At 34.7% G+C, this 16666-nt stretch overlaps 2 protein-coding genes across 2 annotated transcripts; one reads left to right on the top strand and one right to left on the bottom strand.

The window, feature by feature from the left end:
- The first annotated feature begins 1904 nt into the window (after positions 1-1904).
- On the top strand, positions 1905-10628 carry LOC129315517 (transmembrane E3 ubiquitin-protein ligase FLY1-like). The gene is made up of 14 exons (XM_054959263.1): positions 1905-2580; positions 3596-3662; positions 4442-4569; positions 5216-5331; positions 5958-6018; positions 6692-6755; positions 6851-6928; positions 7141-7298; positions 7393-7452; positions 7605-7698; positions 8452-8619; positions 9290-9618; positions 10038-10154; positions 10237-10628. The coding sequence occupies exons 1-14, from the start codon at positions 2401-2403 to the stop codon at positions 10336-10338; spliced, it is 1722 nt and encodes a 573-aa protein (XP_054815238.1). The 5' UTR covers positions 1905-2400; the 3' UTR covers positions 10339-10628.
- Positions 10629-11675: 1047 nt separating this feature from the next.
- On the bottom strand, positions 11676-13422 carry LOC129316117 (leucine-rich repeat extensin-like protein 4). The gene has a single exon (XM_054960387.1). The coding sequence runs from the start codon at positions 13189-13191 to the stop codon at positions 11941-11943; it is 1251 nt and encodes a 416-aa protein (XP_054816362.1). The 5' UTR covers positions 13192-13422; the 3' UTR covers positions 11676-11940.
- Positions 13423-16666: the final 3244 nt, after the last annotated feature.

Raw genomic sequence — 16666 nt, 5'->3', positions numbered from 1 at the left:
GTGTAGTGACATTTTGTTCATTCATGGCCATAATAAAAAGGTTTATGAGCTGTATTAAAAAAAGGTTTATGAGCCGATAATTATTATATTTGAATAAATTTGATTTGATGTACTCCTAAGTACACTTTGATGCTCTTGTGATGGGAATGTATTCCCATGGTACTGGGGGACCCGAAAAAAGAGCGTGAGCTTATTCTTATAGGTCTGAATTTTCTGAAAAAACAAAGGATAAAATTCCCTTCAACGCGAACCCACTACTGCCTCAATGCCCTCACCTCGGAGGGCTGTTCTTAACTCCATCTTAACTCTCTTTTAGGAGTATTAAGCAGAGATTTAAGGGGCACTCAGGAGTCATTATAGCTTAGGCTTTCTTTCCTTTTTTCTTGACTAGTTGTCGGCATTACAGATTGAAGATTATTTTGACATGTCCAAGTCAATGCATCTTGTAAATTCCATCCCTCTTGGTCATCTTCATCATCAATCATGGTTCATTTGTTCAACCACCGTGGATTCACAATTTACAGTCATAGATTGGACATGGTGGGTAGAAAGGTTTAGATGCAGTAGCTTCTAGATTAAGGATGACTTACCACTAATGACCTGTTGATAATGAAAGTCTGGAGATAATCAATCTCGAATACTTGAAGCTGCATAGTAGCTTTGAAAATAAATTCTGTAATGGCACCTGGAATGAAATGGGGAGAACATGGAGTGAAAAACATGTTTGATCCCTATTTTTTATCTAAATCTTGCAACAGTCTTTCTCCAAGCCATTGGATGAATCTAACCATAGATATTAACACACTTATGAGGCAGTTGAGGCTAAAATTTCAATACTTAAGGGAAGTCCAGCAAAGATAATTCGGTCGTTACAAGGATAATGGTATCTCTAAAGCCAATGTCTCCGGATGGTTTTTAGGATTAAGGCATTCTAAATCTGGAGGAGATAATTTAGCAGATTAGTATTAACGTTAGTTATGGAAAAGAGCTCATCAACAACTTTGTCTCTCCCAGGGAATCAAAGTTCAAAAATGGCCTTGAGAAGGATTCTTGTGTGGCGAAGTCAATTACTTCATCGTCCTTCATTCGACACTCAATGCTGTCGGGAGCTTTGCATTGCTTTGTTATAACCAAAAGCATTACTGCTTATGATCTCTCCTTTGCCTGCCCTGCAAATCTCTCATGATGGGTTTCTCAATTATTTACTTCTCTGTGTCATGCAATATTGATGATCTTGATTGTTCTGATGTCTTTGGAACTAATGCATGTGCTCGATATTAACGCTCCTCACACCCCCCCAAAAAAAAAAACAAAAAAACACACAAAAACAAAAAAAGGGAAAAGGAAATCGAGGAAACGCAGTTGGGGTGATTTGGACCCATTATAAAACTTACAGAACAATTTTCTTACTTCATTATATTTCATAAAGAGAATGAATATTTTGACTGTTGAAACGAGCAAAATGCTCATTTTTGTTAGCTTACATTTCATTTAAATTCAAACTATGCTTGGATTTTATTATTATCTTTCAAATGAATAATTTTGGAAATTTACCAAGGTTATTCAAGTATTTGTTTCAAGAATATTCATGGGACACTATTAGACAATTTTTTATTAATGATACACTATTATCTTTTTATTGGAGGAAATTATTTTCAAGGCAGATCAAGTGCTAAACTCAAAACGTGATCACTTCTTTAATAAAAAATTCCAACATTAATTCATCTGAGACACCAGCCACCGTCCAAAGCTCACCTCGTTGCCTTTTATTTTATGTTGTTTTAAGTTTTAAATGTGTTAAGGCAACTAACTAGTAGCTTTAATTCAGACCGACGCTCTAACACCCCCCACGTGAAAACCACGTATATGTTTCAATGAGGAGAACCACCGCTGAATCTTTTGCTTCAACCTGCTTGATTGGGGCGTGCGCTCACTTCCGATGGAGAGCGTGAGACATTCCCTTCTCTACTTCCAGACTGACCTCCGTTTACCAAAAACCACAGCGTAGCGCGCTTGTCAACCACCGCCGTTTGAGAACTCAGAACATCTGTCTCGGTTGAAAAATATAATCTTTTTTTTTTCCATTTATTGTTATCATTATTAGCAATAATTTAGTATAACGTGAACTACAATTGGTCAGAACCAAGCGGAGGAAGGAAGCCTTTGCTTGGTGAATTGCCTTTGGTGGTCTATTTTATCGTTGGGCTTTCGCTTTCTGCTTCTGATCATGTTGTGACTCGGCGTTGCGCTCCGGATGGCACTATTGTTTTGCTCCTTTTGAAGCAACCCTTTGTCGTTTTTTAGTTATTTGCTATGACGGGCTTCGGGTTATTCTCCTGGATTCTAAGCAATCAGCTGCGTGTAAGAAGTGGCTTGTCCAATTGGAATTGAATCTTCGATATGTTACGCTTAGTATTTGATATGATTGCCCCTGAAAAATCGGACTTTTGGTTGTTTAAGAGGAAGGGACTAGGGCTTTTATTCCAGATTGTGTATGTGTTGTGGGTTTTTCTACTGTTCCCTCGGCCTGTGGCGGGTTTGAGACCATTAAGAGAAAGAACTCGGTCATGGAGCCATGAGGTTTGTATCAGTGCATGTCTTTAACGCCGTTTTACCTATTGACCGTAGTGATTTTGTATGCATATTGTAACTGTTAGAAATACGGTTCAAGTTTATTCACCGTTGATCATTGGGTCTTGCATTTTAATGTACATTGTGCGAGCTGAAGCTCGGAAATTTGTGAATGTTCTGTCCCAAGAAATTAAGGGAGAAAAAGTTGTTTTGGGAAATGCAGTTGCACTTTGCACATTGGCAGAGGGGAACCAAAGCTCCGGATAGGCTAAAAAATTACCTTGGTTTCCTGAATGAATGAATTAATGATGGGAACCTCACCTCTTGTTAGGATAAGAGAAGCAGGGAACTACATTGAAACAGTTCATATATGGTTGAAGAAGTTTGTATCAAAATGCAGCGTAGTTATACTTGCAGCTATTAATAAGAGCTGTCCCTCTTAATAAGAAATTTAACATTTGAAGTTGAAGTTTGTGTTTATCGCTTAATGTGCTTGGAGGGGAGGAGAATTTTATGATTATCAACCGCTAGAACAATAATTATTGCTTTCTTAATGTGCTTGCATGCAAGAATAGAATTTGAACAAGGTGGACCCTATATTAGCTTAAATGACCTTAGAGATTGGACATTTGGTTATGATATTGCTGCGTCTCCAGACAATTCTTAGTTCCCCCTTTTTGTATTTCCTTGCAGTCAAGGCATTTGTACTAAAAAACCTCAAGCATGCATCTGCTGTTCAAGTGGCACATAAAATGGAAAATTTGCAAATATATTTAATTTAAAGGACTGTTAGGTATTTTTGTATGATTTGGTTGCAGGATCTTTTCGAAAGAAGGAAATTTCGTTGATGTTATAGCATCTTAAGGACATTCACTTGATCCTGCTAGCATGACCTTTATTTAACAAGCATATTTATGGTCTCTTTTGATGTAAAATAAAGTGTTCATTGATATATTATGCTTTTATAATTAAGGAAAAATCTGACAAACATGTGCATGTGATTGATTGATGTTACTTCTTTCAGTGGCTATTTACCGCAAAAGATGAAAGTGATCAATTTTCACAATGGAACATAACAGGAACTTACAAAGGTTTGTATTCTTTGCTGCTCCTAAGCATGTGTGGCTTGGCTTTATCTTTGAGGTGGGCAAACGTTAGGTGTAATCACTGCCCAGACTAAACATGGATGTGTTTCTGCTGCTGCTTCATGAATTGTTTGTTGCTTGTTATGTGGATTTATGATTAAACGAAAAATTAAATCAGATTGATAGATGATGACAAAATTCGTTATTTAAATCATTATCTCTTGAAACTTGTAATTTTTGTTTCCCGCATGATTCTTTTGATGTCATCTTGCTCTTTATGGATTTGTTATCCTTTTTTCTTTTTATTTACTAGGATCTCTTGTCCTCTGTTTCTGTGTCATTCTCTCTTATCTTAGATATACTTTACTTTTTTATTACAAGAAAAATTGGATTTAATTGTCTTCTTGATGGCTTTTTGCCCTGGGTAAAATTTGTTCATATGCTTCTCACCACATTGCTCTAGTCAAGCTTATTTTACTGCCATTGGTTAGACGTTTTCATGTGAGGAAATTGTGGCAAAAGGGCAAGGGCCCAGCATAATGTATGACACCTGATCCTTGGAGCTGCTTTCAATGAACTTGTGGCTTTTTGACTGCTCCTGCGCTGATGATTGTTCATTCGAAGACTAGAATAAGTCGAATTTGTACACTTTACCAAAAAATATGCTTTATGTTACTATGGTTGCAGGATACTTTTGAGTAAACTTTGCTCACCAATTTGTTATGTAACAAGTTTTAAGTTTGTAAGACTTTAAGATGTTTATATGTTGACCTTTGGAGTTGCAGGGGCATGGAATTTTTTAGATAATGCAAATGGCTCTTCAAGATTTTCAGACATTAGAAAAACAAAGGGCAGTTCTGTAATTGAATTGTTTAGTACACCCACAAAAATAACTGGTGTGCATTATGTTCAGGTCAGATGAACTATATAACTGATATCATATAAGAATTTGGCTTTTTTCCGTGTTATGGTTTCTGATTCTTTCTATTTTCTAATTTAAAATTGCTTCAACTTTCGATAAAGACACTTTTAGTATAATGGAGTGATTAGGTTATGAACTTATGATCATCATATATCATGTGTACGTATGTTAGTTATATTAATTGGCCGTAATTTCTTGAAGTTGTGTACTTGATAGTTGATATATTGAATTGTGTGCAAGAAGCATATCATTTCATGCCTCTTTCATCTGAAGGTTTAAAAATTGATTTTTACCTGAGGGTTTGCTAGACAAGAGTAAGTTTTCTTTGGTCTGGTGAACTTCCATACATATTGGATACGCGAATCTGTTTTTGTACTGTTGATGAATTAATGGGTATTGTTTTCTTTTCTATTTCATACTTTTGGTGCACATTTAGCACAATTTAGTCTAGCTGAAGACCCTATTTTAGTACTATCAAAACCAAATTCATTACCCATTCTTCTCCGCATAACATTATGTTCTAGTGAGAAGTTTAATTTCATCCTCTTATACTTCACTTTTGCTCATGGAAAATGCTTGTTACCATTTTTTTTTAATATTATTCTTAAAAAAACAAATTGTTCATGCATGATGTTAGGGGGTGATCATATTCCATAATGTGTTTGACAACGAGTACAATGTTGGTGGTGCTCAAATCAGAGTGGAAGGTGTATATATATGGCCTTTTAAACAGCTTCGAATGGTAACTAACAGGTGAATTTCTTGGGCACCTCATTATCAATATGATGCGTAGGTCAAGTTTATTGGACACCTTATACATAACATTGCCCAGGTTGATATATGAGTAAATATTTTATATTCTCTTGTATGAATGAGCTAACGAAAATTAGCTAGGACAGGTTTGAAATTTAAGAATGAAATATATGAACTCATTTAACTCGAATCCTTGGCAAGTATGAGGAAATAGCTTATCGAGCATAAAATTTCTGACTTTGCATCCTGAACTTAGCAATTGATTGTACTTGGAACATCTTAATGAAGGATGAGTTGACATTAGGGAAGATAATATTAATTACTTGTAAATTATGCATTATAAATATAGCATAGGATTTTAAATAAGATTATGAATATTTCAATTAATAATAAATTATGATTAAAATTTAACGTTTTAATGCATTTTAAATTTCTTAGCTTTATTTTCTCTGTAATTTAGCACAACATCTTGAAACATTGCTTTTTTTGTTTTTGTTTTTATTGTTTAAGTTCTTTTCATTTGATAGCATAATTCCATTTGAGATTGAAACGTCATATTTCCTTCCTTAGATTACGGATTGTTTTCTAAATATTCTAAAGAGTTTCTTTTATTCCACTTATTGCAGTGGAAGAGAGGGAAATTCAAATCAGGATGAAGATTATATCTTATCTAATCCATATCATCTGGTAAATCGTCTTTTTTATATATCATTGATCTTTCACTATTAATATTGATTATATGGCATACAATAGGAATATTTTTTTTTTTTGGTTATCTGTATGCCTTTCCATAATATAAGGAAGTGTATTATTTACCTCCAAAATTTACACTTCTTGGAGCCCAAAAGTGTCACTAACAATGATTGAAATATTGAATATTATGATCCAAATTTGTGCCATCCTTTTCATAGGCAAAGCTTTCTGGTTTTTGGTTTGTTGGCTTAATCTTTACTTTTTTGTGTCATTATTTGATCTTTAAAGCTGGAAGTCAATGTTTGCAGTGATATACTTCTACCAGGGCCTGTAGGATGTTCTCTAATGAAATTCTTAGCCTTTGAAATGTAAGAATGGAGCTTTAAATTTTGAGCGGCCATATTCAACATTACCCAATGCTAGAAATTAGAATCTTCTCTTATCTCCTTCTCAAAAGGGTTCTCTCATTTGGGTTCTTTAAATGGGATTTTGATATAACTTAGACACCATGTCATAGTTTCAATAAATCCTTTTGATTTTGAAAAGAGTAGCATCTTGCTGATCCTTTCTATAAATATAAGATGGAAAAGACATACAATTTTTATATTTAGGATTACAATATGCATTCAGAGTACTTACTTCCGCATATATGCCTTTCTTGGCACAGCTTGGAATGTTCTCATCTCAGGTATTCCAAGAATCACGAGATAAGACATGGGGAAGAAAACATTGTAAGTTGCTGACTTTTTTAGTATATTTTGAAGCATATTCTTTTTATCTTTTGTTTATCTTGTGATGACTTCCTATTTTTTCCTCCTTACCTCAGCTCCAATGCATGACATGGAGAAACATTGTAATATTGAAATTGCAGCACGGTTTTCACGCCTATCATCATCAAAGAATGGTACTTGAGTTCTCTCAGCCATATAAATTCTTGCTGTATAAAAATGCAGATTGCTAACAATAGTAGATGTGACAATTGTATCTCATTTGTATTTGCACCAAGTGACAAGTTTTCTCCATTTTATATTCATTGATCACATTCTCATTATAGCTGAAAGAATATTAAATTTCTTTCCTACAAAATTCACAAAGTTGTTATATACTTTCCTGTAGATGGGGATCGTGATCGATTTCACCTAGAAGGATTGATGGAGAGTCCCTCAGTGGATGATGATGGGGATTGCTTCTCACCTTTAACGTTAAATGCAACTTCTGTTAACATTGAGGTCTACTATAACAAAGCAGTGAACTACACCTTGATGGTTACATTTGTATCCTTCAATCGTAAGCACTATTTCAGCTTTACGGTACCATTATGCTATTTTAGTCAATCACTTTGTGAGCTCCTTAATATAGCTATATCAGATCTCTTTCTTGCAAGTTCTTCTATTGATTCGGCAGATGGAACATAGCAACACTCAATCTGTAAGAATTTACTTCAAAAATATCATTAGGTTTAGATCAATGGATGGAGTTGGAATGCGATGTTTAATCTTTTAATTGAATGTCCTTCACATCTATTTCATATTTCACACAATGATTATGGGAATGAATATAATTAAGATATACCATTTCAGGGGGCTGCTAAGGTTTCAATAATAATGATTGGCCAACAGGCTATAATGGATGCTTATCTTTGCCTTTTACATCTGACTGCAGGAATATTAGTTGGTAAGTTTTCAAATCAATGCTAGAAAATTTTATGTTACTGCTCAAGATTGTTCTACTGGCTTAGATTACCCCCTCCAGAAAAAAAAAAGAGGGAAAAAATCGACAAAAACATATCTCTGCCTTGCCTGTAGACTGAGGTTGCAGCTCTGGAGTGATATAAATATATCAAAATATCTTCTCTAACTGGGGTCATGCCATTTTTTGTGGCAGTACATTTTTTGCCTGCCTTGCATGAGATATGACAAAGTACTTTTCTGGGCAGTATAAGCTTTTGTGACAAATTGTTCCTTGACATAGTGTGATAGCCTTCATGACTAAGTGGTCAGGTTTTCAATCTTTATCACCCCTATTTTCATAATTAATTTAAATTTTAGCTTAAGGTTGGCAAGCATGTTAGAGATAATTTTTGGATCTTATCCTAACATTTTAAGACACCTTGGATAATTGTTCATTACAAGGACAAGCACTTAAGTTAGTAAAATAAAAATCACCCACAACTTATGGCCATGGAAAAGACATATTAGCCGTTGGATGGTCAGAACCTGGACTTAATTTTCTCACCTGGAATGCAGTCCCTAAAATCCAGCTCACTTTGTTTTAGTCTAAACCTTTTCTAAATCTGTTCATGTTTGCATCTCTTTTTATTCCCTCCTAATTATTGAGCTAAAAGATTTCAAGAGATTCACGCTTGAGTCGCCATTTATCTTCCTCTTTGTATTGTTGGGTCAGTAACTGTTGTTTTATGCCATGCAGAATCTTTGTTTAATGCTTTTGCAACTGCTGCTTTTTTCAAGTTTGTTGTCTTCTCGATATTTGAGATGAGATATCTCCTTGCGATATGGAAGGCAAATAGGCCTTTGAGTAATGGGGAAGGCTGGGAGACAATGAGGCGTGAGCTTTCTGCGTTATACATTCGCTTCTGTAAGTAATTATTAGAATTAAATATTTTTTCTGCAATCTTTCCTCTCATTTCTTCAATATGGTTTTGCCATATTCACTGGCTTAGGACTAATTATATGTTATGTTATTCCTGAACCATTGAACTACGATGGTTACTCTACTCAGGAGCCAATCAGCAGCTGGTTACTCTATTTTTTATTTTAATAGTCAAGTTTCAGTAATAAGTTCCAATTTTTTCCCTTAAATTACCAGAAAAGGTAAACTATGTATTTTGCATGACAATATTATGTTTATAATAAATAACAATATAATGATTGCACTTCATTGTGTTCTTTTTCTTTTTTGGGCCAACGTTCAATTGTTTTCATTTAAATATTTCATTAAAATATTAATATATTGATTGAGAATTTCACATATTCTTGATATCGTTTGCTTTTGGGCCAACGTAAGCCGATGTACTTATAGCTTGCATTATTATCTTAGGGCCCCCACGTTAAATTTAGAGTAATGAAATGGCGAAAGTCGCATAATATAGTGATATCTGTTTTTAGGCTAGTCCACCTTTAAACCTTAGACCTTCTGTATCCACATTTTTCTGGTTCTCTCCATTGTTGAAGCATGTCGGAAGATGTATTTCTTTAAAAATGATTTGAAGTGTTCGTTTGAGTTAATTTTTCAACTTCTTTTGCAGATGGGATCCTGATAGGAGGAATTCTGCTCATGTACCAGTTCCATAATTATTTGAGACCTATACTTCTTCTCATGTACTCATTTTGGATGCCGCAAATAATTACCAATGTTATTCGTGATTCACGCAAACCATTGCATCCTCATTATATCTTAGGGATAACTGCCACTCGCCTAGCAGTGCCATTATATATATTTGGTTGCCCAAAAAACTTCATGCGCATTGAACCAGACGAGAGCTGGTGCTTGTGTTTGGCTGTATTTATTGGACTTCAGGCTGCAATTCTTCTACTTCAGAACTATCTTGGGTCCCGTTGGTTCATTCCTCGTCAGGTTGGGTCCATTACTGTCTTTTCAGTCTTCCTTGATTCTTTTTAACCTCTTATGCATTTAGAAGGCTCGATCATTGCTTTTCCATGAGAAGTGGTTTTTCACCAAATTTAACTTGGAAAAATGAGAATTTTCATTCCTCGATCTTTCCCTTTCTCTCATTGTTTCCCAGAGACTTAGTTTGTCACTGGCGTTCTTTCAATAATATCTTCATCCAAAGGTGCTATTTTCTGTGTTTTTGTAATTTAGGTCGTGACAAAGATGGAAAAATTATACTTTCCTCGTTGTTTGAGATTCTGATCTGTGCACCATGGTCTCTGTCTTTTTTTCCCTCGCCAAACTTACATCATGATCTGGCATGTTTACATTTCTTGAACATGCATGGCAACTGCACTTTAACTAGCTTTCTTCACGATTCACAGATTCTGCCTGAGAAATACAGCTATTACAGGAGATTTGGTCAGAATACAAATCATGCTACAGATTGTGTTATTTGCATGACGGCTATTGATCTTTCTCAGCGATCAAATGATTGCATGGTATTTGAATATAACCTTTGTGTACAGTTAGAATCAACTTCCCATATCTTGAAGGAATCAGTCTAATGCATACTCTTGCCAGGTGACACCTTGTGAGCATTTCTTCCACTCTGGTTGTTTGCAAAGATGGATGGATATCAAGATGGAGTGCCCGACATGCCGGCGCCCTCTGCCACCAGCTTAGAGACAGTTCCACGTTGTTGATATCAGTAGGATCAACTGACACTGCTGAACTCAATTTTGGTAAACTTGATGGCTCACATGGGGTACATTATATTGCTTTCAAAGTTCTATGCTGCATCTGACGTTTCAACATTTTTCTTTTGATTCTGGGAAGTCGTCTCACATAGCAATTTGTAATATGATTTTTCTCATTGGTTCTACATACAGAGAATATATGATTTTGTACATAACTGAAAAGGGCGCAGCAGTATATTTTAATTTTAGATTTACGTTTGTTCTTTTTTCTCCCCATGTGATTCCTGTTCATAAAATGAAGCGATCATTTTTTAATTGTGTTTATCAGTAACATGTATCCATAAGTATATAACTAAGTAGTATGGTACATAATTTGGCATCCATAAGTACAATCTTCACTTTGCATGCAATTCTCGTCGGCTTTTCACTTTTTATTGAATTACAAGCAACGAGCCTCCCACCATTAAAAATACATTACACGTTACTAGGTTATAAAACTATCGACGGCCAATCCTTCACACATGTGATCACCTCGTGAGAAAGGAAAGAACTGTGATATCCGTCATACCCCCTCTGTCCTCCTACCACCTAACGTAAGAGAAAAGGAAACAAAGAGAATACTGATATAAAATTAAATATTACTCCCTCTAGCTTTTATTATAAAGTATTTTTAATTGTTTCACACATTTTAAAAAAATTAATTTTTTGATATTATAAAAAGATAAAATGTACTTTTATTTTTACACTTAACTTCAAACAATAATAAACTACATTAATACCTTCAAACTAATTAAAAAATGATAAAATTAAAAAAGTGATTTAACTATTATAAGCTGTTGTATATTTTGGATTAAAAAATTATTTCTAGAACTGTTTTATAAATAGAACTTGGGGGAGTACACTTTTTTTGGGAAATTTAAAAGCTATCCTATATCAATTAAATTAATATTTTATTTAAAAAGGTAATTTTTTCATCTCTAAATATAAAGAGAAATTCGTATCTATTTTCAAAATAAAAAAGGTTATGTAATTAAAGCATTTAAGTGGAAGGAAAGGTAATGTACTAAAAACAGCTTAATTAGTTATCTATATAAAAGGAGAAAAGAAAATTATTTAATATCTTTCTATATTTTTTAATGATAAGTTATTGTTGATCGAAAAGAATAGTAAGTTGAGCAATATTTGGCGACTCTATTCCTTTATTGAGATGTTAAAATGTTTTTAAATGTAAATAAAAAATGTGTTACTACCACGCTACTAATTTATCATCGCATTGTGCCATATATTTATGTGTAACATTATATTGACTTTAATTATGGAATGTTGTTTGAAGGAAATGGATCATGTATATCCAGTATATATATTTTGGTCCTCTTATGGTACACATTTGAGCCTAGTAAGTAGTAACTGTAAGAGGATTCTGATAAAAAAACACTAAGGAACAGGAGAGAGCATGATACAATAGGATATACATAAAATGAACACACAAGTACACAACGTAACTTGAAGTATGCACAACGTAAATCAATCTCTAACTCAAATTTGGACCTTATTTTGGCATTGTGTATCAACAGGTATATATACTTGTTCATGGATATGCCGGTGCCGTAACTGGTGAAGATACAGGCATGCCTGTTGGAGTTAGAGCAGGTGGGATAGCCACTGAACCAGAAGTGACACCTCCGACGCAGCAAAGCTCAGAGCAATCAACTGGGTGCTCGAGGACCGCATTGCATTCCTTTTGGCTCCTCTGCAATGGCTTCTCCGGCAAGCAGTTCCGGCGATCGTCGAACACGATGTTTTTAGACGTCAGATTCTGACAAATACCCTCTTCCTCGCAGAAGAAGTTATAAGAGAACGTGAAGTTGTTCAAGTTCGGCAGTTCACAAACCCCCATTGGCACTGCACCACTCAACGTATTATGTCCCAAATTTAGCTGCTCCAAATGAGACAACCCTGCAAGGCTGTAAGGTATGGGACCCACAATTTTGTTAAAGCTAACATCCAATACTCTTAGTTTATACAGAAACCCAACTTGCTGAGGCAAACAACCAGACAAACTGGTGTTTATTAAGACCAGCTCTTCCAAGGTATCAGCAAAGTTGACTATGCTTTCTGGGAGACACCCTCCAAATTTGTTATTAGCAAACACGATCACAGAGGCTGAGCTTTTCCCTAAACTTGTTGGGATTGAACTGGTGAAACGATTGCTGTTGAGGAAAATGGCATCAAAGTTTTTGTTGAATAGTTGAGGAGGCAATGCCCCTTCAAACTCATTATAGCGAATGTCAAGATATCGAAGGGTGGGAAGGGAAAGCACTACAGAAGGAAATGGCCCTACAAATCTGTTGTTGCTGATATCAAGCTCGTACAGAAGAGTGAGGTTGCTTAAGGTCATTGGGAGGATGCCACAAAATCGATTACTGTTGAGATGGAGAAGAGCGAGATCGCAGAGCAGGCCTAGTTCATCGGGTAAGAACCCAGCTATGTCTGCATGATTGAGATCAATGCCAGCCACGACCGTGGCTTTAGGATCATCTACAGATGGAGCGCAATATATGCCATTATAGTTGCAGACCGAAGGGCCTACCCAATTGTGAGTGAAGTTACGTGGATCAGAGTACATCACGCGCTTCCATGCTTGAAGAGCAAGAAAAGCTCGGTAAAGCCGTGGGTTTAATGGAGGATTCTGGGTATGGTGGAGGTGATGGGGGTGCCGGTTGTGACGGTTGGTCACGCCGTGTTTTGCTGCAGAGAGATTGTTAAAGATGGATGATGAGTGCAAGAGAAGAAGAAACAGCACACAAGTGACCAAGGAAGAGGATGAAGCCGGAGCCATCGCTTTGTGAGATTCTGGTACAGAGGTATTCAATATATGCAGGAGTCAAGGATTCTTTCACTTTCAAGCGGAAAGGCCAAGTCTTGCGCTTAATCATATGTCGTCTTGTTGGTATACGGATTAGAACAATCCACATGCTCAGACAATGATGACTTCCGGAGTCCAAAAATCATCACAACCACCTGTTAAAAGTGACAGTTAACAGTTACAGGGAAAAAAAAAACCTACGAAAAATGTTGGGATTGGGAGTATATATGCCTCTGCTCTCTTATCCGATGAGCATCGCATAAAACTTTGTTTGTCTCATGGGTCGTTGTCCGCACCAAAGAATGTTCAATTGGGATGACACGATCTGCCTGTACTTGACATACATTGTGATGAATCTTGAAGCTTGAAGAGGATGACTATGCGCATTATAAGGACTTACCTCCTTCCTGGTAATTTTAGATGCTCTTTCAGTGGAGTTAGAGAAGGACAGCTTCAGAAGATCTATGAGAAGATTAAAGAGAAAAATGGGATTACTTAAAATCGAAGGGATAACAACCGCATTTAATCAGAAGTTGAAAATTTTTAGCATTTACCTCCGAGTATTCAAAGTCGCAAGTGGCGACTCCTCCTGCTTCAAGTTTGTCCGGTGATTGTCTTTTGACGTTAATTATTATTATTTGTATTGCCAAAGGACCACAACGAATGGTATTCTTGGCATTATCCTTATTCTCAAACCAGTTTTTCACCATTTTTCGAGCAAAAATTTTTAGGCCACGTTTGTCTACTAGAATATAATAAAATAGAATGAATTAAAAAAATCGAGATAAAAATAAATTTAATCATTTTTTATTCATAATAAGCATGATAAAACTCATTAATATATATTACAAATGTGAAAATCATTATATCCTCTAAAAATTTTATAAATCATGATTCTCAACCCTATAAACTAAATTACATCTCTCTCTTATAAATGTACTCACCTATCCTTTTTGATCATATTATTTTTATTTTTATTTTTTAATCCATTCCATTCTATTCTAGTAAGCAAATATGACCTTAAGTCAGTTATGAAGAATTTTCTTGGCAATATTTACTCTCAACATCCCTATATATAAATATTTTCTATAATGCTATGTTTGGATACAAATAGATTGGATTTGGATTTGAGCCAAATTTATTGTTTAGGTAATTAAAAATGTATGGATTGGCTTTGACCCAGATTTAAATCCAAGTTTCACTTCAATCTTTTTGTAATTTAAAATCATTTTTAAACCACTATTATTTTAAATCTTAACTCAATCTCTTTCATAATTTGACCCAAATCTATAAAGTTTTAATCAGATCCCCAACAATAATTGGACCGAAAGCCGCCCCATTAACTGGGATGAGATAGGATGTTGACTTCACCAGGATCGAATCGACGACGACGATCGAGATGGGACGGCTGACTTCCATAAGGACAGGACCAACAATGACAACTGGGATGGGACGGCTGACTCCACTAGGACTTAATAGACAATGACGTTCAGGACAGGACGGCTGACTTTCACCAAGACCGAACTAACAGCGATTACTAAGACAGGACAGCTTGTAACATCCTCGAGTTTTAAACCAGATTAAACGAGCTCAATCAAATTAATTAAGTGATTATTAATGAGGTATGTGGTCAGAGGGGCCTAACGAGCATGTTCAGTTTCAATTTCAGCTCTATACACAGGTCCGAAGGAGAATCGGTCACCCGAAAATGGAAGAGGGAGATTCCGTGCCATGCGCTATAGCTTCTGGTTGAGTTGCTGCGGCGCATATGTGACAATACACCTAAAAAAAGCTCTTTATGCCATACACACACAGCGCATTGTGCGTCCGCTATGACACATGATCACATTTTTGCTATAATAAGTCGCAAAATGAAGTAGAAAACAGAGAGAGAAGACGAAGAGCTGAGCTAGAGCTGGGAAAAACCAACTTGTAAGAGTAATTTGAAGCTCATAAATACTAAGGGTAAGTTTCCTACACTTAAGCCTTTCTCTTTTCTTACATTTTTTTAATGGTAGAAGTTAGAGTTTAATTGATAATGGTGATTTTCGATCTATAAAGGCTATGAGTCCAAACCCATTAACTTAATAAAGTTAATAATAAATTTTAATTGATGTTTGTAATATTTATCATTTTTGATTTGAATTAATCTAAGTCCTATCAAATCCTCACTCTTCGAATGAAGCAAGGTCAAGATACATAATGATCACACACACACACAAAAACCACCCAAATTGATAGTCTAGGCTAATGAGAAATAATAAATTTTATGTTTGTATTAGATAATAAATATATTTATTATTTTATTAAACTAAGACTAATTTCTTTTCTAGTGTCTATCTTCTTTTTATTTACTGTGTGTGTGAATTGCCATGATTTTGAAGAATAAAATATGTAGCTTTTCAAGTTGTGCTGTAATATTGCATGCTGAATGTCACGTTCAAGGTAAATGAAAAATCATACTCTCCAATCCATAGAGCCTATCTTGCTCCCCGACAACATAATCACAACCATATACAAATGGAGTCTATTTTGCACCATTGAAGCAAGTCATTTCCCGTTGCGGTCAAGCTAGAGTGAGGGTACTGAATAAATGATTCAAACATGATACAATTACGCAATAGGTTTTTTAGCATCATTTAGCCGTTGGCGTCGAAGATCTGGCGAGATTTCTAGTAAACAACACCAAAACGATGAACGCTAATAAGAGTGGTCAAAGGTATACTTTAATTCAGGTTTAATCAAAACATAATCCAAACTAAACTAATCGATTTGCACAAAAAATAATACTTGATAGGTTTTTTTTTTATTAAGGTTAGTTTGGTTTGTTTTTCAATTTAGTTCATACACAAATTCAAATTTTAATATTTTTGACTCATTTTCCTTTCATATTTCAATATTAAATTACATTCTCAACTTTATTATTTATAAAGGAAAATGAATATCACATTGAAAATTAAAATATTCAAATTTTGTCATTAATAAACACTAAAGTATATTCATTGTAAGTAACATATTTTAATAGCAAGTCATGAATTTTGATTCTCCTTAGTCAATAATGATAATATACCTCTCTTTAGCTTAGACAATTTTTTACTCTAAAAGCAGTTAACAAAATTAAAAAAAGTAAAGTTAGAAACTCTATTAAAATATTTTGGGTTGAGTTAGACTTTAATTAAGATTGAAATTCAAAAATAATAAATACTAATTAATAATCTAATGTTAACTATAAAAAATACACTTAAAAATATAAAAAGGTATGATTTTAAAGAGGAAAAAAAAACTAAAACTTGAACAAAACGGTTTTTAAATTTATAAAACCAAACCAAACTTTACTAATGGTTGGTTTATTTAGTTTTCATTTTTTTTTGGCCAAAATATTTAGTTTTGATTGGATTAGTTTGAATTGATTTGATTTGATCAATTTTATTTAGTTTTGCTCATTCTT

Source organism: Prosopis cineraria, unplaced genomic scaffold (genome assembly GCF_029017545.1).
Source record: "Prosopis cineraria cultivar Desert tree isolate PC_DT_omini unplaced genomic scaffold, ASM2901754v1 PC7, whole genome shotgun sequence".
NCBI lineage: Eukaryota > Viridiplantae > Streptophyta > Magnoliopsida > Fabales > Fabaceae > Prosopis > Prosopis cineraria.
The sequence above is the reverse complement of the archived record's forward strand: the minus strand, read 5'-3'. Positions and strand labels throughout refer to the sequence as shown.